At 40.8% G+C, this 26,667-nt stretch overlaps 1 protein-coding gene across 2 annotated transcripts in view; it reads right to left on the reverse strand.

Annotated features, from left to right (window-relative positions):
* Positions 1 to 7,706: 7,706 nt before the first annotated feature.
* The window catches only part of FEM1C (fem-1 homolog C), a 31,374-nt gene continuing 12,413 nt past the window's right edge, over positions 7,707 to 26,667 (reverse strand). For both annotated transcript variants that reach the window (XM_032335395.1, XM_032335394.1), the window contains exon 3: positions 7,707 to 12,485. In XM_032335395.1, coding sequence (XP_032191286.1) covers positions 11,176 to 12,485 — 1,310 coding nt within the window. In that variant the 3' untranslated portion in view covers positions 7,707 to 11,175. The remainder of the gene's footprint in view (positions 12,486 to 26,667) is intronic.

Consider the following 26,667-nt stretch of genomic DNA (forward strand, 5'->3'; position numbering starts at 1 on the left):
TTCAACACTGCTTCCCCCCATTCTCATGGTAGCTAAGAAGTCACTTTTTCTGGATCAGTTTCAGGATTGTTTAAAAGTAGTTTTAGATGGCTTAAAAGATTAACAAAAGGTTCAAGCTGTGAGATTTATTTTTTTATCCTTCACTCATCTTTATTCTTCTTCCAATTCCACATCTTAGTTAAGAGGAAAAAAAAAAAACAATTCTCTGAAATTCCAGACTACAGAGAACAGATCTTGTTACTGAGCCGGGTAGACTCTGATTTTCAATCGTGGTGAGCACACATTCTGAATGCACAGTATGGGCCAGATTTAACGAGTTCGGAATACAAAAAAGGTCACTTCCATGCGCGCACACACACATTCAAAGGACAGCTCCCACGATTTTATGTAAGAAAAAGTACACGTTTCAAATAAGATATAAAGTACAAATTTTAGCACAATAATGATGTCAAAAAGATGAAGAAATTCAGCTGCACTGTGTACTTTTCCTCTAAACCTCATTTCAATCAAAAAATGAAAGAGCCCGTCCTAACCATGTGAACTAGGGTTTGATGGGGGGGGCGGGGGTTAGCGGGGAGGGAAGGAGCACAAGTAATATAGAAGCAGTTTTCATTCAAGATCTCTCTCAGTTTTGGAGCGCCTGGGTGGCTCAGTCGTTAGACATCTGCCTTCAGCCCAGGTCATGATCTCGGGGTCCTGGGATTGAGCCCTGCACTGGGCTCCCTGCTCGGTGAGAAGCCTGCTTCTCCCTCTCCCACTCCCCCTGCTCATGTCCCCTTTCTCACTGTTGTCTCTCCCTGTCAAATAAATCCGTAAAATCTTAAAAAGAAAAATCTCCATTTTTATTAAACCTGAAAGTCAGAACCACCACCCCCCTTCCTGTGCTCTCCAGATCTGTTGAAAATTGGCTTTGTTTGCCTCTCCCTGAAGACTGTTTATATCCCTGGCTCATTGGATCAGGCTTGATGGTCAACTTATTTACTGAATGTGTGACTTTATGTGTGAAGTGCCCCCAAATTTATTTTCCTTCCGCCATAAAGGCTCTTTCTCTTAACTTTCTGATATGTTGACAGGCTGGAGGAGTTTAAGTTCTGCGAGTCGGACCCAAGTGTCCCTTCGTGTCATAGTGTGTGCACGATACATTTAGTTGGGGCCTAAAGAAAAGCCATGTGTTGAGAGGATTATTACCGATTCCCTTATTTGGGCTTTCAGCACAAATTGCCTAAGGGGTTGGAGTATGCAATCAGGGAGCATAATATCATTTGAATAAACACCCTTGAAAAGCTAATTCAAAGAAAGACTCCTCCTTAAACTTGTCCCCCACCCCGGCCAACCACCCTCGAACATCACTTCGTTTGTTAGGCCTATTCAAGTGGCCGGAAGACTAATTTCAGCAAGTGGAACGTGTGATTCTATTTCAGGAATCACAGCATCTAAATTTAACGCGGAAAAAGCGGGGCAACGGGCAAAAGCAGGGGGAAGATACCAGAGTCCGATTAGCGGGCACAGGGAGAACAGCGTGGGCTGGCAACAGGTTAAATGCCCATATTTCTACTTTTGTACATTATGTCTCTTCTCCGTTTCCTTGTTTTGGACGGTGAGCCACAGCTTCGCAGACAGAATCTTCCATCGCACACAAGTTCTGTCGCGCACGAAGGGTGCAGCCTTAGGTAACCTTGGAGAATGATCGTTGGATTGGACACGGCAAGGCCGAGGACAGAGAGAAATTTTTTAAAAAGAGAGAGAGATGCATTTGAGTCCTGTATTCTGGGAGGTTGATTTCTTGCGGGGGTACTGGATTAGCATTTCTGAAACTGCCTTAGTTGTCCACCGGGGCTGAAAAAAATAATGTTACAGATAATAGGAGTCGGGTTTCTCACAGAGACAGAAGCTGCAAAGAAGCAAAGGGAGAAAGCTGGGACGAATTCTGGGGAGCTGCAGGGGCAGGTGCGGACAGGAGCATGAACTCAGATGTATTTTTCAGCACTACAGACGGAGAGGTAACTGTAGATCGGGGTGTGTGCCTGGGACAATGTATACTCAAGCACTTCTGACCATCAAGTCTTGGGTTCTGAATACCATTCCCCGATAAAAGGAATGGGGCTCCTTGGAGAAACAGCGGGTTCTTTAGGGCTGGGGTGAACAAATGCAAGACGAGCCCGGTGTATTCTGTCATGACAGAAAGGAAGCCTTGGGGCGCCTGGGTGGCTCAGTCGCATTAAGTGTCTCCCTTCGGCTCAGGTCATGGTCCCCAGGTCCTGGGATCGAGACCCACATCGGGCTCTCTCCTTGGAGGGGAGCCTGCTTCCTCCTCTCTCTGCCTGCCTCTCTGCCTACTTGTGATCTCTCTCTCTCTCTCCAATAAATAAAATTTTAAAAAAAGAAAGGAAAAAAAAAGGAAGGAAGGAAGGCTCAAAAGGAAAAGAAATTCAAAGAGATGTGGCTCACAATGACCAAAGCTGGAACGATTTGAGCAATGAAACATAAATTATAGTATGTGATTGTAACACACAGAAATACATATCCATGAGACTATGGTGAAAAATGACTAAATAACGGAGAAGGGACAAATTTCCCTTCTATTAAGAATTCCAAATAACAGGGGCACCCTGGGTGGTTCAGTTGGTTAAGTGTCCAACTCTTGATCTAAGCTCAGACCTTGATCTAAGGTCATGAGTTCAAGCCCCGCTTTGGGCTCCATGCTGGGCATTGAGCTTACTTTAAAAAAAAAAAAAAAAGAGAGAGAGAGAGAGAGAGAATTCCAAATAATATATGTAGATACCCCCCCTCTAGGAAGTACAGCTTAGTTCCCTTCCTCCTTGAGCAAGACTTGAGCTTAGCGACTCACTTCCAAAAAATAGCCTATGGAATGGAAAAATAGAAGGTGTCCAACAGAGAAAGAAATCTGGCAGATGCCATCATAACCAAATGTTCAAGGTTAATATCACCATGTTGGCATCATGTAATGCCAGATGAGACGTAATAAGAGTGGTATAGCACCTCTATGGTAGTCTTCCCTAGAAAATCACGCCCCCAGGAAAACACGAGAAAATACCAGATAGATCCACACTGAAGCACTTTCTACAAGATATCTGACCCATACTCTTGAATCACGTCAAGGTTTAGGAAAACCATCAGAAGTTGAGAAACTGTTATGGACAAAGGAGACATGATGACCAAAGGAAAGGCGGTATCTTAGACTGAGTCCAGGGACTGGAAAAAGGACTTCAGCGGAAAAACTGAAATACAAATTAAGTCCATAGATTTGGCTAACTGTATTGTACCAACGCTAATTTCTTAGTGTTGACAATCTAGGTTTCCATAAACAGGTACCGCGTACATCGGATGTTAGTGTTGGGGAACCTACATCATAAGGACACACAGGAATACTGCCTACCACCTTTTCAACTCTTCTGTAAATACAAAATTACTCCAAAACATTTTGTCGGAGTATGCAAAGAAAAATATCCTATAATCCTTACTAATTGGTACACGTCGCCTGTGAAATAAACAAGTCACAATTCGACTACGTACTGAGACCCTGAGAGGACTATCCCTAATTCTCGCTTAACACTCCAGTATAAACAGGTCACACTCACTTAAATTCATTCTTGACCTAATTCTCTGCTCAGCATCTCCTGAATTTTAGCTACCACCCACTATTTTAAGAATTTGCTTGTCCTGAAAGAATTTTGAGATTTAAAATGGAACGGGAGATCGAAAACACAACTTAGCATTAACTGTGTATAATGGGAAGCAAGAGGGGTGGTTTCCTTTTTGCTTAGCTCCCCAAGTCTTCCATAGTGAGTGGATATAATCATCATCTTTTGGCATAGTGCCTGGTACAGCAGAAATTCGGTATTATCAACTCAACAGTGCACTGGTATGGCAGGAACTATTAAAGAATCGAGGCGGAGATGGCTCCCAGAACCGTGCCCCAGCCTCCAGCCATAAAGGATGGGGGCCCCGTGGGGGTGCCATCAAGGCTCTGTGGACCAGAGGCTCCAGTGGGAGCTGATGATCCTCACGAAGTCTGCCAAGGAGGGGATTTCAGCCTCATCTCTGCAAATGGGTGGAAGGCATCCCCAAAAGTCTGGGAAGCCCTGAGGTAGCAGCTTTCCCTGGGGGTCCGTAGTGGCCGCTGTCACAGAGTCCCCGTGGGGGGAGCCTCCATGCCCTGCAACTCCCCACCACAGGGACACCACGGTCACAGCTGCCTGGACATCCTGGAAGACAGGGGAACTGCCCTGTTGTAATGTCAAGAACCATCCCACTCTCCAAGCAGAGCGTGCTGGGAAGACCCAACACTGGCAGCCCTTTGTGAACATAGGGTGGTAAATTCTGGAAACACCCACAACTTTGAGGTACCTGCAAGAAACGTCCTCAGAGCAGGTGTCCCTGTAAGAGCCTTGAACCTGGCTGTCTGGCCTCACTCCTTATGTTTTTGTATTTTTCCCTAGATGTTCTGTTCTTTCAAGGTGTGGTGCAATTTTTTCTCTTCGGTTTTTTAATAGTCTTCAGTTCAGCCCTTGTAATAAATATATTAAATAAATATATAATTTTTTAAAGATTTTATTTATTTGAGAGAATGAGATAGTATGAGAGGGGAGAGGGTCAGAGGAGGAAGCAGACTCTCTGCTGAGCAGGGAGCCCGATACGGGACTCGATCCCGGCAATCTGGGATCATGACCTGAGTTGAAGGCAGCCACCTAATCAACTGAGCCACCCAGGCACCCCTATGTTAAATAAATATATTTTTAAAAAACAAGATAATCAAGGTGTCAGGTATCTGCTAAGTTTTTTACTTTTTAAAAAAGATTTATTTGCGGGGCGCCTGGGTGACTCAGTGTGTTAAAGGCTCTTGCCTTCAGCTCAGGTCATGATTCCAGAGTCCTGGGATAGAGCCTCACATCAGGCTCTCTGCTCAGCAGGGAGCCTGCTTCCTCCTCTCTCTCTGCCTGCCTCTCTGCCTACTTGTGATCTCTGTCAAATAAATAAATAAAATCTTTAAAAAAAATTTATTTGAAGAGAGCTCCTGTGTTGGGGAGGGACATGGCGGGGGAGAGAAAGAGAGAGAGAGAGAGAATCTCCAGCAGGCCCCACGCTTAGCACACAGCCGGACACAGGGCTTCATTGCACAATCCTGAGATCATGACCTGAGCCCAAATCAAGACAATCTTTAACCAGCTGAGCCACCGAGGGTCCCACAGTGCCGGCTAATAAGTTTTAGAACTAATTATCATCACAAGTAGTATCATCTACAGAGACATTAAATTATAAGGAAAAAAAGACTTTAAAAAAATATCACTCCTAGGGTCAATTAGTCCTGATTATCTGTTACATAAACAAAGGAAACTGGCCATTAACAAAGTCGTATTTGGTCTTTTGGAGAAGAATAAAGTAATAGATAAGGCTCACATAGATCTAAAATAACCAAGGAGAGACTTCACATTACAAGAGACTGATTATTGAGAAGTTGTGCATAAAACTTTTCTGTAACAGACACAATCATTTTTTTTTTCCACATTAGTTTCCGGCAATCATGACAAATACTTTAAACCACTCTACTCCCTGATTTACACCAAAGTATATGGTGGTTAATAACCACCGAAGATGTTTTAGGGGAACACCAAATCCTTCCTCAATATGAATGTGTGTCTTAAATGTATCCTTTTATAAGTTTACATTTTCAATTTTTAAAAAAAGATTTTATTTATTTATTTGACAGGGAGAGACGCAGCGAGAGAGGGAACACAAGCAGGGGGAGTGGGAGAGGGAAAAGCCGGCTTCCTGCAGAGTGGGGAGCCTGATGTGAGACTCGATCTCAGGACCCTGGGATCATGACCTGAGCTGAAGGCAGATGCTTAACGACTGAGCCACCCAGGCGCCCAAAGTTTACATTTTCAATGTTTTAAGGCAGGGCTCTGTGTTCATTTTGCAAATCAGACATAATTATTAGATTAGGAAAATAAAACTGAGATAATTCTATTAAGCTGAGTTCAATTTAGGAGAGCAAATCTTACTTAAAATATGTTTACAATAACATGGTGGCATCCAGGAATCAATGATTTGACAACCCCCACAACCCCAAATTACTTAAGCATGAACATTCTGGAGGGTGTTGTGCTAAGTGGAGTTAGTCAGAGGAAGACAAATACCATATGATTTCATTTCCACATGATATCTAAACAAAACACACAGATTCTTAAATGCAAAAAACACACTGGCGGTTGCTGGGGGGAAGGGGGATGGGCAAAATGAATAAAGATTAAGGAGAAAGAAAAAAAGGGACATTCTGATAGTACAGAGATGGAAAAAAAGAACAGAAAGTATCTTGAAGAAAAAACATTCTTAGGACGGAAGACTTTTTCTTTATCAAATTCTCAAAAATGTAATTTTCTTATCCTTACACATTTGGAAGATTTCCTCTTGAACGCTGATGATGGATGCCCATAGAACCAAGGGGATGGAAGGCTAAGGTTTAAAAGGATTCTGTCGGGAAGATGACCAAGTCTGTACTTGTTACTGGTAAAGCAGTTTAAGGATTCATGCAGGGAAATCTGATACAGCTGGATATTTCCGTTTATGGTTAGATAACCTCTAGTTGGATAATATAATATATATTATATATATAATATAAGATAATATTCTAGTCGGAGCATTTTTGGACCTACTAAAACTTTTTGTATTAGGAAATTTACATACAAGACGACAAGACATCGGGCTCTCTGCTCAGCAGGGAGCCTGCTTCCCTTCCTCTCTCTCTGCCTGCCTCTCTGCCTACTTGTGATCTCTCATTGTCAAATAAATAAATAAATAAAAATAAAAAAATTAAAAAAAAGGGGGGCGCCTGGGTGGCTCAGTGGGTTAAGCCGCTGCCTTCGGCTCGGGTCATGATCTCAGGGTCCTGGGATCGAGCCCCACATCGGGCTCTCTGCTCAGCAGGGAGCCTGCTTCCTCCTCTCTCTGACTGCCTCTCTGCTTACTTGTGATCTCTGTCAAATAAATAAATAAATAAATGATTTAAAAAAAAAAAAAAAGACGACAAGGACTACCCAGATTTGACCATCGAAAAGTGGAAATGAATTGATGAAATTTACCTTCACGGTATATTGTATTTACCTATTTTATAAATACTTTATAAATATAAATAGTTACATACTTGTATTTAAATATGTATTTCTGACATACTTCTGATACCTAATACCAAACCAGTTAAAATACAAGAGTAGAAGTTAAAAGCAGCCGCTCTCCCATGCACTGAACAACAGAAGCCTTTCTTTAACTTAATGTCTGTGGTCTTCACTGGAAAAGAAATCAGAACAAAGTGTACAAAAACCATCTTTTTTTACATATAAGTATGAACAATAAATGCTATCTCTAACACTTCTCATGGACCGTAAATTACCAAGTAGGTATTTTTTAAAACAGAAGCACACCATCAAAGCATTAAGACGTCATCAATCAAAGATGAAGAGTTCATACAAGGGGTGCCCAACCAAAACCCGACTCTTGGTTTCAGCTCAGATCATGACCTCAGGGTCATGCGATCAAGCTCCACCTAGGGTTCCACGTTCAGCACACAGTCTCCTTGAGGTTCTCTCCCTCTGCCCCTAGCCCCCCCCCACCCTTCCCCCTCCCCCCATACACTGCTTTCCAATAAATAAAAACTTAAAAAAAAAAGAGTTAATACAAATACGCTTGTATTTGGTGCAAATTTAATTTTATTAGACCTTACAATGAATGTTGTGGCGTATCATTTTCCATTATGTGACAATTTATTGGCTGGCATCTGAATACAGTACTTCTGAAAAATACACAATGGGAAGTGACAAAAGGGAGAAACTAGTTGTTTAGTGATATATGAAGGTGGAAAAAATAAAAAGAAAAAAGAAAAATGAAAAAAGGATGAGGACCAATTAGTTTCTTTAGGATCTAACTCTAAAATGGTTAAAGTTCCAAGCAATAATGCTGCTGTCGCAGTGTCCAAGAAGATGGTTATTATCTCATCTGGCCCCCACAATTCTGATAACTACAAGGATCGTTTTTCCTCTAAAAGTCAACCTAAGGTTTTAGCTGGGTGACAGGATTTTGAAGAGCGACCTTTTCATATATAATTTAAAGAATTTTCCCAAGTCACAGTAGATGGGGGTCTCTAAAATATTATACAGTAAGGTAGTCACTTTACAAGTGAGCACGTAACTTCAAAGTCAGAATGGGCACCAGGCTGATTTTTTGCTGATTTGGGTTTTATGCCCCTGTCAGGTTTACAGGTAAGAAAATGACTCTTTAAAAAAAAAAAAATCTAGAATCCACTTGTCTTTATAAAGTAGACTGGTATCTCATCTGAGCAAAATGACCATTTCTTTTCCAGGAACGATCACGAGTGGAGCATCTAAAATTCAGCAGGCCTCACAAGGCATTTTTACAGAAAGGGAATCAGAACTTAGAAACTCCAGCCAACATCACTCGCTACAGTGTGGTTTAGTTCCACTCACACCAGTACAAGTAGCTCATTAAGTATTACTCACTTGTGGTTAAAAAAAAGTAACAAACGGACATATCTTTTTCAATTCAGTCAAAAACAATTTTGAGAATACTTTCTGACAAAGGCCTTCACAATGTCTGAGGTCACCTTTTATTAACCAAACTCCTCCAGAATGAAACTGTAGACAACTCTGAGCTATCAAACCACTCGATATGTCAAGAGCTCCTAACAGCATCTGGGGAGATGGCAAACAGAGGAGAGTCGTATCCTAACTGAAATAAGGCATTCCAGTTCTCGAGACTGAAGAACACTTCGAAGCGATCCATCTTTAGCGGTGGAAAAATGCTATGTGAAGAAATCCTGAGTTCCACTAGAGCCGCACGATTTCGGTTCACCCGTTGGATAGTGTGAAGTGTGCAGTACCAAACGAGCACGTGAGCCCTCTTCTCCCCGCCCGAGAAAGGAAGGGGAAATGTCAAATCACTGGAAAATTCCATTGCTCATCTTTTACCCCCAAATTACTGGGATCCACTAGTGTTGATTTACTGCACGTACAGAGTTTCCCTTTAAAGAAAAAAAAAAAAGGTTGCCCATGCATACGTACCAGAGGGTTAGAAGCAAATGATTTCAAAATGTTGATGTCTGCTATTTCTAGAATGTGTGTCTAAATCACAAATGGTTAATATATGTGGCAGCCCAAACATTCCACCAAATTTGCCCGCGGTAAACACGGGTTTCAAGGCTCTTCATCAAAAGGCTGGAGAGCAACCATGATCAGTTACATCCCATTCACCCTTTTCGACAGTGAAATGCAATTCAGAACCTAGTAAAAACAGGATACCTTAAAAAAAAAAATTAAACCTCAATTACTTAATCAGAAAGTAAGTCTAATGATTTTTATTTACTACTTTTCATCATGAGTTTTTTTTTTTCTTGTTTTTTGTTTTACTGAATAAAGATGAAATAAACCTAAGGCGATTCTTTGCAGTGATGACTCTGTAAAGATCATGACATCAACCCTCAGGATAAAATGCGAGCAAAAACCCAAGTGGATCCAGCTCATTCAACTCACAGGTACACTTGAGTCTGTTTTTTCCTCAAACTAATAAGGAGCTTTTTATTCAGAACAATTTCATTAAGACATTTGCAGGGCAAATGTGCTATCATACATTTTATCCTGAATAACAATAAAGTGCTGAAGGATAACTACCTGAATCTTCTTTAGTACTTTTCCCTTAATCTTTTCTTGAAAGAGCCCTTTCTGTGGCATTAGCGAAACTGTGTGGAAGAACCGACAGAACCAAACCAAAAACAAGACAAAACAGAAAACCGTACGGAAAGAAGAGCAGAGCCAAGCTAACTTTCAGGAAGGGGACAGGAAGCACTGCAACCTTTTGTGTTTAACTAGGGTGACGAATAACCAAGACCAAAGTAATCCATGCAAGTTATTTGGAAAGGTATACCGAAGCTGGAAGGACGGACGGACACTGGTACTGACCTTGAATACTACGGCAGTAAATTGCATACGAAAATACCTTAATTATCCTAGATGCCTAGATCGGGCTTGGCAAGCACCGTGCCACTGACATGCTGTAGCTCTTTTTTGTAACTAAAAGTGATCTGCGGTCCGACTGCGGAAGAGTTCAATGTGACTCGTTAAAGCTGCATGATACACTCTGAGGTTAAATTGATGTGAATTCTCTACACCTAATCACATCATCAGCCCGAGCAGGACAAAGTTGGCAGCATGAAAGGTGGGTCACTTTGTCAGGAGTCTTCCTTTTACAGCAGGTTATATTAAGACAACAGACCTAAATTCCAACTGGGTTAATGAGTTAGGAGAGATTTGTTTCCCAAATTTAGCACACAATAATTTCAGTGGATTAGAGAGAGAAACCTCAGAAGAAGAAGGAAAAAAACAAAAAAACAAAAAAAAACCCACAGAAACAAATAAACAGAAAAGCCTGAGCTCAGGTAGCTGACCTATAGCTCTAAAAACTGTCATGCTACAAAGAGTACTACTTTCTAAACAAGGAACTTTGTAACAAATGTAACAGGTTTTGAGTTGAAGTTGACCAACTGCTGCATAGAAAAATGTGCTAACATACAACAGTCAAGTTTAAGCCGGTGCATAGAGAAGATAAAGCACTTATGGTAATTGCAAATGGTAACAGGTCCATAAAGGGTGTGCAACCTAGCATGGGTCCGTAAGGGGGGGAAAGGATGGTAAGTAGAAATGGGGAGGAAAAAAAATCAAGTGGAAAGAGTGAAGAAGCCTGGACAAGAGAAGGAAGAAGCAGGAAAAAAAAAAAAAAAAAAAAAAAAGACCTTCAATTGTATAAAATTCACAAACCAGTAAAGTATAAAGACACCACTGAAGAACAGTGAATTTTGTCCCGAACACCCAACAGCAAACAGAACCAGAACAGGTAAGCCTTTGGCAGACAATTTAAGAAATTCGAGTAGGACATTCCATTTCTCAATAATTCACAAACAATATATTATATGGTGTATTTATATTAAATACTGGGAAACCAATCCTGGAAAGCTGATGCTTCTAATGCTTTAGCCAATGAGAGCACGAGGTGTCAAGCCAAGTGAATGCTGGTGTTCTCACAACAGTGCTCACTTACGAGGCAACTGTCAGCGATCCGTGCTTTTGACAGTGCGACGAGCCAGGCAGATTATCATCTGTGAAGTGAAACAAAGGTCTCTAGCTTTTCTGGGATATGCCCTTTGTAATATATTCTATGATTCACTATGACGCGAGCAGCAAGACACTGCAGGGTGGTGTGATTGATGGGCTGGATCAAATTTTTCGCGATCTCTTTCTCGTCCAGCAAGTCACTAGCAGTCTGCTTGTGCAAGTTTGTGGCATCGAAGTGTGCACCTGATTTAATAAGGAGATTCATGATGTCGGGATGGTTGTTCAGAGCAGCGATGTGCAGGGGGCTGTTGTCGTCAGAGTCTCTGACGTTTACGTCGGCGCCACACTCGATCAGTATGGCCGTGACCTGCAGAGACGGGAATTTACACACGGGGTAGCGCCCTACGCAGGTCGTGTTCTTGTCCACAGCCAGATGAAGGGGGCTGAAGTTATTCTTCCCCCTCGGATGCAGCTTCAGAAACCTGTAGATAGTCTGCTTTTTGAAGTGGTCCTGTTCTACAGTACAAGGAACTTTCTCTAGCAAGCAAATCAAGTGCAAAATAATGGACAGAGCCTTATTTAACTGCAACGGGTCAGCTGGACACTGAGTTTGCTTGATAGCTCGCTCTATTTCAAGGACACTTTTGCACAGGATGCCCATAAGATCATCAAACGTAACGGTGGTGCCCAGCAGGCCTTTAGCCCTATCCTGGAGCATAAAGGAGAACAGTTCCGCAAACGACAGCAAGCTGCTGGCGGTCATGGGGCTTAGAGGGTCCAAGTTGTTCTGCTGCATATCCAAAGCATACTTCCAGAGGTTGATGCATCGTTTGAAATTTCCAGAGTCCGCATAGACAGCGCCTCTGTATCTAATGTAATAAGAGGTATCGGGATGAGAGGGACCAAGAATACGTTCTCTGATCAATAGTGCCTGCATTCTCATCTCGTCGGGGTCGGCAATAAGACCTTCTAGCTCTTCCGCACTATTCACCTCCTTGGCATAATCGTAAGCCATTATCAGAGTCTGCGGTACCGGTTTGCTGATGATATTAGTCCTATCGCTGTACCTCATGTTCATGGCCTTTTTCCAGTATTTCAAGGCCCCAAGCAGATCTCTCTTTTTGTCCACAAATGTAGCTCCCAGGAGCTCTAGAGCATTGATCCGTTCTGTCTTGCTGGTCTGTGCATGGTGAGTCAGAAAATCCACAATATTTGTGTGACCGGTGACACTGGCTGAAAGAAGGGGAGTCATTCCATAACCATCCTTTTCCATCTTGGCACAATACATAAGCAGCATCTTCATGATGTCCAAACTCCCAGACTCTGCGCAATCATGCAATGCAGTATTACCTTAAGGAGAGGAAAGAAAGAGATAACAGATTTTGAGGGAGCAGGAGACAATGGAGTACATGTATGTAGCTTAGGAACCTCATGAAAAGCAGGCAGCTCCAGGCTGACCTTAACGGGAATTTTTTTTTTTTTAAAGATTTTATTTATTTATTTGACAGAGAGAGAAAGATCACAAGTAGGTAGAGCAGCAGGCAGAGAGAAAGGAGGAAGCAGGCTACCCGCTGAGCAGGGAGCCTGATGCGGGGCTCAATCCCAGGACCCTAAGATCATCACCTGAGCCTAAGGCAGAGGCTTCTGAGCCACCCAGGGGCCCCTAATGGGACTTAAATTTGAAAACAAATGAGAAAAAAAAAAAATAATCCACAGCCCCCAGGACTAGCGTGACACATTGCAGGGTTTAAATAAATACTTATAAAGTTTGTTGAATAAATGACCAAATTAGGCATGAAAAGATGATCAAAGTCACTAATGAAATTCAACTTGAATCCATGTCCTCTTGGGTTTTTTCAGTAGCGTTTGCAAGTGCATATTCTATGACTAAAAAGTGATGAAATGCAACTAACCAGCTAGTCAGCTTTGCAGACTGTCACATAACTTTCTGGGTAAGGATCCACGTTTATAAGTGAGAAATCTAATCTGTAACATCTGAGATTCTCTAGTTTCATTCTAAAAGGAGTCAGAAATTGTTTTTTCCATATTTCTGATTGCCAAGTGAACTTCAGCTGCCTTAGTCAAAATTCTCAGTGACAGAGTACTTTTCCTCAGAAAGCTCCCAGGAGAAAAACAAGTCCAGTAAAATGTGAAAAAATATGTGGGTGGTTCAACTGGAAATTTAAAAGAAGCCATCTGAAGTGTCCTTTGTAATGGATAATTTCCCACTGTAATTTAATTTTTTAAACATTCTCTGAAGCCATACTAAATGTTCCAATGCCGTCCAGCTCTTCCCACACGTGGATTCAAATGGACAACAGACACTGGCACATCAGGAAACGCCCGTATGCAACATACCAAGACATTCTGAGCACACGACTATTTTAGCTGCCAAAGTTTCATGCCAAACATCTTACTACTTATCGTAACAAAAATTATCACATAGACCTTTCGTATCACCCTACGGTGTTTACAGAAAATTTCTGCAGTGAGTCACCAGAGGCTGAGTGCAGCAGAGTTCTCGCAGGCTGGCACTGGTGTCTTTAGAAAGAGCTGCCTGCCCGGAGCCAGCCCTCGGTGGACATCAGAGAGCTGGTCTGTTCCAAAAACTTGCCCTCCAGGATAAGGGGAATCACTGTTTGTACAAACAATACAGTTTGTGCTTAATACCTGCTTTCCTCCCAGGGGTATCTCCAGGAAGGGTGCCCACCCTGAGCTCGGAGTCTCCTAATGGGTCTCCCCCGGGACAGGAAAAGCCTGCAGATTCCTCTAAGCCACACGGTGCCTTTCCCCTTAGGATCCAGCTCTAGGTCCCTATCATACCGTGATTCCCATGACCAGCTGACTCACCTCCAGAGACAGAGAAGGCCTCAGGGGACTAGAAAGTAGCTGAAACCTGACCACTTCCCATAACAAATTTGTGACTGAAATTTCAAAGAGCCAGTTACTGCACCTTGGGACCTGACTCTCCCCTGGGTCATCCTGTGGAGACTTCCACAGCACCTACACAACTATAGCACTACCTGCACACATTTACTCTGACTCAGGATTTCATAGTTCTATAATGGAATGGTGTTGGACGGAACGTTTTAGCCATGCATCTGTAAGTAAGCACTGCAAGAGCCCAGAGCCTCTCCCTACTAACACTAATGTTCATTTGTTCAAAGTAATTTCAAGTAAACACGGCTATTATGAAATGTGTTTTGTTTTTTTTTTTAAAGATTTTATTTATTCATTTGACACAGAGAGATCACCAGTAGGCAGAGAGGCAGGCAGAGAGAGAGAGAGGAGGAAGCAGGCTCCCCGCGGAGCAGAGAACCCGATGCGGGACTCGATCCCAGGACCCTGAGATCATGACCTGAGCCAAAGGCAGCGGCTTAACCCACTGAGCCACCCAGGCGCCCATGAAATGTGTTTTTAAAGCTCTTTTAAATTAAGAATCCCTTTTCCTCTAAGAGACAATATAAGAGAAACAGGAGGTTTAGATGGCATTCTTCTCTGTACAATCACATAAAATCAAGAGTAAGAATGCAAGAGAAGCCAGTTTTTTTAAACTACTGTATTAGAATACACCAAACACACACACACAAAAAAGAAATGGTTTCTCTTAAGATAAAAAAAACCTACAGAATAGTTTCATATCTAGTAATGACAGAAGCGGTATGATCACCCTCCCCGGTAATAACTTAAAAAGCTGAAAATTTTATTTTGAAAAATCTGTTTGTCAGCATGTAAAGAGCTAAAAGGAGGACAACATACAGAAGAAGAAAGAAAATCAGAGAAGTCCAGAACTAAGGGAAGCTTCCTCCAATGGCCTCTTCTGATTCTGGAACCAGCAGCTAAAACACTGAGTGGAGCTTTTGACAGCTAGGCAGGGCCAGAGGAGAAAACTAGAGTCCAGAACCCACTAAGATGGGAACTTTGAAACCCCCCATATACTTTGAGTTAGAGCTCTGAAGAACTGCACCCTAGTCCTTAAAGACAAATTACAAACCAGCTACTGGAGGAACCAAAACCCAATTTAAGATCATGTCAATACTGAACTAAAGAAATTCAGGGGGCATCTGGATTGTTCAGTCATTAAGCGTCTGCCTTTGGCTTGGGTCGTGATCCTGGGGTCCTGGGATTGAGCCCCACATTGGGCTCCCTGCTCGTTGGGAGGCCTGCTTCTCCCTCTCTCCACTCCCCCTGCTTGTGTTCTCTCTCTCACTGTATCTCTCTCTCTGCTAAATAAATAAATAAATAATCTTTAAAAAATAAAAAAAAAAATTCAGGATTGCTAGTTGAAAACAGACAAAAGCCAAAAGCAAATACAAATGCTACTTACAGAAAATATTATCTAGACAGTACGTATTTACTAGGGTTCAAATTATTTTTCATATTCTATCTAATGTTTGATACCCAATCAAGGAACCCCAACACAAAATCAAAGGAAGTAAGAACTGATGGAAAAGCCCAACAGAAGATCCTGTGATCAGGATCAGACACAGACTTTAAAACAGTAATTATGCTGAGCTAAGTAAGAGATTAAGAAACAATTCTGAGAATTAGGCAGAACACTGGAAACTACAAAAAGGCACAAAATGGATGTTCTAGAACTGAAAACCTCAGTGGGTGGCTTTACAAGCAGATTACGCACAGCTGAACAGAAAATGAGTGGCTGGAAAAATCCGTCAGATGAAAATATACAGAGAGAAGCACTGAGATGACAGGCTGGCAAAGCAGAGACAGTGAGAGACAGAGGGAGCGATGTCAGAGGGCTAATACTTGTAAACAAGAATTCTAGAGGAAGAAAATGGGCTCAGAGCAATACATAAAAGATAAAGTCTGAGAATTTTCTGAAGCTGGTAAAGTATTAACGTATAAATTTAATAAGTTTTACACACACCAAGAAAGAGAAATACAATGAAAATCCCCTCAAGGCACACTCCAGCAGAACAGCTCAGTGCTCAGGCAAAGGGAAAAACTTTACAACCAGAGAACAGGTGGAAATGACCTACACAAGAGAAACAATTTGGCCAGTGGCAAAGTTCTCACCAGGAACAGGAAGCCAGAGGCCAACAGACTTGAAAACACTAAAGGAAAATAACTGCCAACTGAGAATTTTATACCCAGAGCAAGAATCAATGTGAATGAAGTACTGTTTCAGGTAAGAAAGAAAAAGAAAACCCAAGGTATTTATTACCAGCCTACCTAGTACTGGCAAAAGGATGAGGATGCACATGGAAGCACAGAGATACCGTCATAAGCATCAACAAGATGGGTAAATCTTGGAGAAGAAATGACTTCAAAAATTAACAAGCATCTCATAGGGCTTGAAATACACAGAGAAGTCAAATGCTTGACAGCAAGAGCATCAAGGTAAGGAGGGCAATTGGAATTAAAGTATTCTAAAGATTTTAGCATTGCTTGGACAGAAGGAAACTCAGAAATTTATGTTATTCCTTTGGTAATTCAAAGTAGTACAGTAACCACTCAAATAACAGAGGATATGCATCTCATCACTACATACCCTCTAATACAGAGAAAAAAATGAAATAAGAAAAAAAAATTCAAAGGCAGACAAAAAAAAAAAAATCAGAGACAAAGAACACAAACCAGGTAGGACAAATAAAAATCAGAAAGTCAGAGATTAAAACCCAAACAGATCAGTAATTACATTAAATGCAAGCAAACTAAATGCTTCCTAAAAAGACACAAACTGTAAGACTGAAAATAGAAATATGCACAACTGCTTAGAGGAGACAAAACCTTCAACACAGGGATAGAAAAAGGCTGAAGTGAACAAAATAGAAAAAAATTATACCTTATTAGATCCTATGCAGAAGTGAACCATAAATAAGAAAGCTGTCTGATACAAGGAGACGTTAAGGCAAAAGGCATGGTTAGAGATATAGGGAAACATTTTACAAGGATATAAATAAAATACAAAACAATATAAAGATACAGTATTTCCAAATTCGTTTTTACCTAAAACACAGGTTTGAATTATGCAGAGCAAGAATCAACAGAACTATGAGGAGAATGAGGCAAACCCACCATCACCAGGCACTTGAGCACACATTTCTCAGTAGCGAAGAACAAAACCAATACCGGTAGAGAAGATGTGAAACCATGAACAAACTTTACTTAACTGAGGTATATAAAAGAACACTGGACTCAACACCTGTGGAATGCCATTTTCTTTCTAGGATATATGAAAGAACAGACACAGGGACCACATTCTGGCCACAAAGTGAAACGCACAGAAACGGCAAAAGACTGATAGTACTGATTCTCTTCTAGGTTCACAATGCAAGGTAGAAAACACACATACCCCAACAGCAGCAACAACAAAACACTGGAAAAATCTCCACAGATTTGAAAATTAAATACATACTGCTAAATAACCTATGGGTCAAAGAAGAAACCCAATGGAAAAAGAGAAAATGTTTGTAACCAGATGAAAATGAAAACCTTAAGTAACAAATCCTGTGTGACATGGCTCAACCTGTGCTTCAACGTGCACCCTAGAGAAGAAAGGCTTTAAAAAGCCCTTTAAAAAGATGACTCAGTTTCCATCTCAAGATACTAAAGGAGAAAAACATTAAATTAAACCCAGAGAAAGTTGAAGCAAATCATAAAAGCAAACATAATGGAGAGGAAAAAAGTATCCATATGTTAGCACAGCATTTTTTCTCTTTTCCTGAGTCTTACGTATCAGCAGTTGCCCCCTCGTTATCTTATATTCGTAACTAGGCAAAGCAGAGAAAATACTTATACAAATAGAAAGCAGGGAAGTTGGCAGTAAAACAGAAACCCCTGTCTCCCAATCGTCAATGTAGTGTACTGTGCATTCCTGGGGTCATATTTTAAATGCTAGTCATACTAAAATCTGATGAGTAAGTTCTACCTAATAGAAGGCAAACCTCATAATGGAACTCCCCCATCATGTGCCTTTCCAACTCAACTGCTTCCATGTTTCCTCTAAAGATACAACTGAAAACCTTCAAGATGGCTTTCAAAATTCTACAACACTGCTTCTCAAAGCATTATCCCTGTAAGGTGGGAGGGCGATGAGGAAGAAAGCCAGAGCTTCAGAAAATGTTATATGAGTAAAGCTTAATCTCAGTTACTGGGAACACACACAAGTACACTATCAGAAATGGATTTGAGAAGACTGAGATCTTATTTGCCTACCCTACCTGCCCAGCCTCATGTCTCATCGTGCCCAAAGTGAATGCTGCACTGTGAATCTCTCCAGGAGCTGGCCAACTTTTTCTATGAAGGGCTCAATGGTATTTTAGGAGGCTGTAATGTCCCCGCTGTAACCACTCAGCCCAGCCGTGGCCAGGAGTATCCATTGGCAATACATCCAATTAATGGAGATGGCCTTGTTCGAACAAAATTTGACTATGGACACTGAAATAGGGCCTCCAGGGCATATTCATGTGTCATAAAGTATTCATCTTCATTAATTTTTTTTCCCCAGCCATTAAAATACAAAAACATCTTAGCAGTCAGGCAGAACAAGAACAGGAGGTGGGCAGGCTTTGGCCCCTGGGCCCTAGTGGGCCAACACCTTCTCGGAGACATCGTTAATACCTGCCAATCACACAGCTGAGACCCTACTTACACTTCCTGTCACTCCATCCTAAGTGTCCCTCCCAGCACTGGAGACAGGCCTGCTCACTTCCACCTCCACGCCTCTGCTCTTCGTTTTTCTGCACTCTTCTTGTTTTTCTGTAACTTTCTTCTTCACCATTTTAACTTCTTGTCCTTCAAGTTTCAAAAGCAACTTCCACGGCCTCAAGACACTTCATTGTTTATAGCACACCAACTTGCATTTTGAGGATGCCTAGTGAATAAATGTGTCACTCATTCTGGTAGTTATTCCTAATACATGAACTATGATGATATTATATAATACCTTATAACAGTACAATGTTCCTGCCACACACATCAGTTTTTTTGCCTAAACTGGTCTTCTAGTCCGAAAGTCCACAGATCCTATATAGTTTGTCCTTCATACCCCAACTAGCAGTTACCACACTACTAAGGCTAAGGCAAGAGTCTTAAATTTTTAATACTTCATTATCACAAAAAGTGATTCAAACTTAGCTTCTGAGAATAAAATAAGTTTAAAAAGTAAAGTCTTAGGAGAGAGATCATAACTACTCTAACAAGCATATGACCATCACACTTTCACACCCTCAAAGCCTGAAAAAAGTTTCTGAATACAAGTATAGTGATCTGAAAGGGCACATGCACCTGAATGTTTATAGCAGCAAGATCCACAATAGTGAAACTAGATGCCCATCAACAGATGAATGGATAAAGATGTGGCATATATATATGCACGTGCACACACACACAGTGGAATACTATGCAGCCATCAAAAACCCCACGAAATCTTGCCATTTGCAATGACATGGATGAAACTAGAGCGTATCATGCTTAGCAAAATAAGTCAATCAGAGAAACACAATTATCATATGATCTCTGATATGAGGAATTTGAGAGGCAAGGTAAGGGGTCATGAGAATAAGGAGGGAAAAACGCAACAAGATGGGATCAGGGAGGGAGACAAACCGTTAAGAGACTCTTAATTGCAGGAAAAAATTGAGGGTTGCTGGAGGGAGGGGGAGGAGGGAAAGGGTGACTGGGTGATGGTTACTGAGGAGGGTATGTGCTATGGTGAGTGCTGTGAACTGTGTAAGCCTGATGATTCACAGACCTGTACCCCTGGGGCTAATAATACATTATGTCAATAAAAATAAATAAATAAATAATAAAAAATTTTAAAGTGTTTCTGAATTATAGCCTAGACCTTGACTCCAAAGTTTAGAAAAGAGAACCTTCAGAAACAAGCGAAAAAAAGTTTATGAAAATGAAATGAAAAGTTTAATTTTAAAGCAACTGTAACTTTTGTCTCAGGTCCAAGTCTCTCTATAGAGATGTTTTGATAAAGGTACAATCAGTCCACAGATGACTGTCACCTGCTTTTTTCCCACATCTTGGTCATTTTCTCCTGTTAAGTGACAAGTACATAGTCTCCATGAACTTCACAGATACTATGTCATCATTCTTAATGGCTTTATGGTAGAAGTTCAAGTAAGGAGGCATGGCCAAGTTCACATGAACACTCCCCTGGCCAATGGACATCTGCGCTGCTTCAGAATTTTCACTACTAAAATGAATGCTTAAAAACCTTTAATGACAGATAACAGGTGATTGCCAGGGGGTGGATTCAGGAAAAGGGGCTAACTGCAAAGAGGCATGAAGGAACTTTCTGCTCCATCTTTGCTGCACTGGTGGATAAACTACAGTATATGTTTATCAAAACTTACACAACTATATACTAAAAAGGATGGATTCTATTGTGTATAAATTATACTTCAGGGGCGCCTGGGTGGCTCCGCAGATTAAAGTCTCTGCCTTCGGCTCAGGTCATGATCCCAGGATCCTGGGATCGAGGTATCGGCTCTCTCCGCTCAGCAGACAGCCTGCTTCTCCCTCTCTCTCTGCCTACTTGTGATCTCTGTCAAATAAATAAATAAAATCTTTAAAAAGAAAATTATACTTCAATAACTAAATGACAAAAAAATTAATGCCTAATTTAGAATAAAATCACAAGTGTATGACAGCACAAGATACATCTCCAAATCATTCCAAAGGAATCAGGCAATCTTTTAAAAAATCCACTTTTACAGTAGTCTTTCTGGCACTAGAGTTAATTTTGAATTTTAATTTATATTACTTCTGTACCTAGGTATATAGGACATTTTTCCATGTCTGTTTACAAACTTTTTTTTTTTATGACAAGTCTATTTACATTCCAGTTTCTGGAGTTATTAGTCTGAGTTTCATCAGTTATCTGCTATATTTGCTCTATTAACTATTTCATTCAAGAGGGCTATGCTTTCAGGAGGAAATGCGAGTTCTCGTGAAAAAATGTAAAAAGATGAATTTAAAAACCAAGTTACTATGTTCTTGTGACCAGTCTGTGCTAAGTTACGTGCCAAAGACCAATAAAATCATATTTATTTTTGCTAGGTAACATCAGTGATTTAGAATTTTGGTGCATATTATCATATGTCAAATACTACTGAATATTCAACTCGAGCATTTTTCCTCAGTTATGTGCCTCTATGTTTCCACAATATGAAGGAAGATTCAGTAGCTCTACCTCATAATGTCTTAATTTTGTATCCTCAGAGTGAGAAAGATAATTAAAAACTGAACTCATGGGGCGCCTGGGTGGCTCCATGGGTTAAGCCACTGCCTTCGGCTCAGGTCATGATCTCAGGGATTTGGGATCGAGTCCCACATCGGGCTCTTTGCTCGGCGGGGAGCCTGCTTCCCCCTCTCTCTCTGCCTGCCTCTTCGTCTACTTGTGATCTCTCTCTATCAAATAAATAAAATAAAATCTTTAAAAAAACAAAACAAAACTGAACTCATAAAGTTCAAAAACAAATACTACCAGGCATCTTAGATGAAATTAAAGCTATTTAGCACTGAAATTTAATTAATCCCTTAAAGAAAAAAAGAAAGAAAATAAACACTATCTTATACAATTCTCAGCATCTGACTCAGAACATGTTCATTTGGAGAAAAAATAAAATTTCTGACACTGAATTCATTATGGAAAATTCTCATGATTTCTCAAAAGACATGCTTGTTAAATGGACATGTCTTAAAAAACCAAGCTAATGGTCCATGAAGTGTTAATTCTGTTAAAGTACTTACACAGAAAGTTAAAATCGTAAGATCTAAATATACTAATTTTCAACTACGTAACTTAACCTTGAAATAGTGCTAAGAAAATCTGGAAGAATAAAAAGTAGCCATATTCACAGAGATGCTTCTGGGATGGATACTAAAGGAAGGAAATGACACAAGTGCTCATGGTTACCAGAGGGAGGTGGGTGGGGGATGGGGAAACAGGTGACAGGGATTGAGGCATGCATTTGTGATGAGCACCAGGTGATGGACAAAAGTTCTGAACCACTGTTATTGTACATCCAAAACTAATATTATACTGTATGTTTATACTGGAATTAAAATACTTAGTAAAACAACAAACCAACAAAAAACATGGTAGTATTTCTCTGAAAACGCCAATCTCAGTTGCTGTTAATTCTAAAGAGACTTGTAATATTTGACAGCAGCCACATAACAGACAGCGATTCATGCAGGTGCCTAACAAGGGGATCAAGATTTTCCTAAAATCGGGGCACCTGGGTGGCTCAGTGGGTTAAGCCGCTGCCTTCGGCTCAGGTCATGATCTCAGGGTCCTGGGATCGAGTCCCGCATCGGGCTCTCTGCTCAGCGGGGAGCCTGCTTCCCTCTCTCTCTCCCTCTGCCTGCCTCTCTGTCTACTGTGATCTCTCTCTGTCAAATAAATAAATAAAATCTTTAAAAAAAAAAAAAAAAAAAAAAGATTTTCCTAAAATAAGTAATCCAAAAACACACCAGTATTTTGAGTAATAACTAGTTGGAGCCCTAAGAGTTCCATTGCTCCAAACCAAATGTTTGGGTTTGACTAAATAGTAAGTAAATGATTGTTTGCATAATAACATTGTTACCAATCGACTAACTACTTAAATCCTATGAGAACGTCAACACATAATTTATAAATATCTCAATTTGGGTAAGATTACTTAGATACTCCAGGATCAGAATTAAGTCAGTTTCTAAGCCTCTCCCAATTTCTATTTTTAATGATACAAAAATGTTCTCACAAGGGCATCTCAAATGTTTTACAAATACAAAATGTCTATTATAATTTAAACTGCTTTTTCTAGAAATATCAATTCAACAGATTCAGCTACCTCGTAAAGTCCTCACACAGTTCAAGTTTTGTGTGTATGTGTTTTAGTTAAATACAGTTGTGCTTCTCAAACTTTAATGTACACAATCACCTGAGGATCACAGTAAAATGTGGATTCTGACTCAACCAATCTACGCTGGGTCCAAGGGACGCCTGTGCTGCTGGTCTTTGTTACCTGGAGCACTAGGAAATAGATGAGGAATGTCTAACAGCTATATCATGTAATACGATAATAAGGTTAAAGAAAGGTTAGGTCACAGCCTGTTTTACACCACACAGAAAATGAAACTTCACCATTCCTTTTTATGCTAAATGAGAACATCAGATGCCAGAGCATGAAAAGGGTGTGCTGTACAACTAGATTCCACAGTTTGACCCACAGAAACGTTCCGTTCCTGTCTAGGTAGTAAAGGGTAGCAGTAAACCCTGCAGTGTTTTCTTAACAATTTTCTTGTTTAAGTCAAATCTAAGTGAGCTACAATTGCATATTTCAAAAAAATCGGCTTGTAAAATAAAATCCAAGTTGTTGTAACCAATACCTTCAAAAGAGCAGGGAAAAAAAAAACAATGTAAACTGGTACAACCACTGGGGAAAACAGTATGGAGGTTCCTCAGAAAGTTAAAAATAGGAATACCACACAACCCAGTAATTCCACTTCTGAGTATTTATTTACCCAAAGAAAACAAAAACACTACCTCAAAAAGATACATGCACCCCTATGTTTATGGCATAGGCAGCATTATTTACAACAGACAACACAGGGAAACAACCTAATAGTCTGCTGACAGATGAAGAGATAAAGAAAATGTGGTGTATATATATACAATGGATTAATATTCAAACATAAAAAGAATGAAATCTTGCCATTTGAGACAAATGGATGGGCCATAAGGTATCTGGTAAGTGAAATAAGTCAGTCAAGCAAAAAACAAATATATGGTTTCGCCTGTATGTGCAACCTAAAAAAAAAAAAAAAAAAAACCCAAACAAACAAATCAAAACAGAAACTCGTAAATACAGAGAATTGGTGGTTTCCAGAGGGAGGGTGTGAGGGAGGATGGGTGAAATAGGCGAGGGGGATTAATAAGTAAAAACTTCCAGCTATAAGAGAAGTCATGAGGATGAAAAGTACAGCAGTACAGCAGAGGGAATATAGCCAATAACTCTGTAATAACATGGTATGGTGACAGATGGTAACTACGCTCACTATGGTGAACACTGCATATGTTTAACTCAAATTACTATGTTGTATACCTGAAACTAATACAATATTGTATGTCAACTATACTTCGATAAAAAGGAAGGAAGGAAAAGAAATGGGAGAAACATTTCATAATTACGTCAGGTTTTACCAAAAAAATTAAGTTGGTGACCAGTACTCATTTCACTCATTCCTCTTCTTTTGACTGGTGTATCTGACACTCTGTTACTCTTAACTTCCCTCGTTTTCTTAAAAAAATTAAATTTACTTAAAAAAAAAAGAAAGTGAAAAAACAATCTACGGATTGGGGAAAATACCTACCAATCATGTATCTGATAAAGGACTTGTAGTCAGAATATATAAATAACTCCTACAACTCAGTAATAAAACAATAACCCAATTTTAAAGATTTTATTTTTATTTATTTGACAGACAGAGATCACAAGTAGGCAGAGAGGCAGGCAGAGAGAGGGGGAAGGCAGGCTCCCCGCTGAGCAGAGAGCCCGATGCAGGGTTCAATCCCAGGACCCTGAGATTATGATCTGAGCTGAAGGCAGAGGCTTAACCCACTGAGCTACCCAGGCGCCCCAATAACCCAATTTTAAAGCATGCAATCAACAAGAAGACACTTCTCCAGAGAAGATAAACAAATGGCCAATAAACACATGAAGAGATGCTGAACATCAGAACCCTGAAGAAACACAAACCAAAACCACAATGATACCACTTCACACCCACTAAGACGGCTATTCCCAGAGAAGAGTAATAACCCATGTTTGTGAGGGTGTGGAAAAACAGGGACACTTGTCACACTGTTGACAGGAATGTGAAATGGCACCGCCGAGCTGTTCCTTAGAAGGTTACACAGAGAGTTGCCATGTCACCCAGCAATTCCACTCCTCCGTGTACACCCAAGAGAAATGAAAACTTAACAACCACCCAAGAACTTACACATGAATATTTGTATCAGCCTTATTCCCAAAAGCCAAAAAGTAGAACCAATCCAAATGCCTGTTAACTGATAATTGTGGTCTATCTACACAAGAGCTTATACAATAAAAAGACTAAAGCAATAAAAAGAAATCAAGTACTGACACGTGCTACAAAATGGGTGAGCTCCGAGAACATCACACTAAGGGAAAGAAGCACACCATGAACCACATACTGTGCTTCCATTTACACGAAATGTCCACCACAGGCAAATGCAGAGGGACAGAAAGATTAGTGGTTGCCAGAGGTTACTTCAGTCGCGGTGGGGGAGGCGGGGGAAATGAGAGTATGTATTACTGGATATAGGTTTTGTGGGGAAGGGGTGATAAAAAGGTGGCTGAGGTAATGGCCACACAACCCTGTGAATACACACTGATTTGAACACTTTAACGGGTGAAGGGTATGTGAATTGTGTCTCAAAGCTGTTTTAAAATCAACGTACCTGGGGGCGCCTGGGTGGCTCAGTGGGTTGAGCCTCTGCCTTCGGCTCGGGTCGTGATCCCAGGGTGCTGGGATTGAGCCCCACATCGGGCTCTCTGCTCAGAGGGGAGCCCACTTCCTCCTCTCTCTGCCTACCGCTCTGCCTACTTGTGATCTCTCTGTCTGTCCAATAAATTAAAAAAAAATCAACATACCTGTGTTTCTGGTAAAAGTGCAAGTTTTGACCTTTAGAAGCAACCACTAAAGGGTCTCTTACTGTAACTGACTTGCTGGAAATGCATAAAAAGAATTCTCACCTCTCCTTTTTAGCCTACTGTGCTTGCCATCCATTCTTCTTCAACTCTAGCTGGGACTTCTAAGAGGCCACTTCTAAAGATGGGGAGGGGCCTGCGATTCAACTACAGAAAAATCCTGATCCCAAGCATTTTACTCCTGGAATAACTAAATGGTGCATGTTAAGGGAAGAAGTGAGAAAGGGGAGAGAGAAACACTTCGGATATCTAAGGAGCACTAGAAGGCTCCTCCACTTAGGGTGTATTTTAACACCAGAGACACTCAAGGACAGGAGTTCAAAAAAAACGGAATCAGAACAGAACCAAATACGAACTGTGCCACGGTAACCACGTGCCTTCCCTTCATTCATTCTCTGTGTGAGGCAGTGAGCTGGGAGCATATGGCAATTTAACAGCTGAGGCCCTTGATACTCATAACAAAGTTAAAGGCTAAAAACATCTGCATCCAGAGGTAAGCTGAATTCTTATGACTTGAAGAAATCAGAAAGCGCCTGGAAGATGGGTCTTGACATCTAGTGGAATTTTAAGGCCAAGAGGAACTGAACTAAGGGATCCGGACTACAGCAACCAATATTTAGTGTAATTGGGTGAAAATTACAAAATGTCAAAGCATCAACATTGTAATTCAGGCTTCATTAAAACTCCCTTTCTGGCCATTCTTCCCCAAGCGTGGGGGACAAAGGCAAGACAGACGTTTCTGGCAGATTTGCCCTCATGTGACTTCTTTACCTGGGCCTTTCCTCACCTCCAGCTTCCACCACGTACATTCCTAATGACTCAATAGCATTAGCCTC

Source organism: Mustela erminea, chromosome 3, assembly GCF_009829155.1.
Source record: "Mustela erminea isolate mMusErm1 chromosome 3, mMusErm1.Pri, whole genome shotgun sequence".
NCBI lineage: Eukaryota > Metazoa > Chordata > Mammalia > Carnivora > Mustelidae > Mustela > Mustela erminea.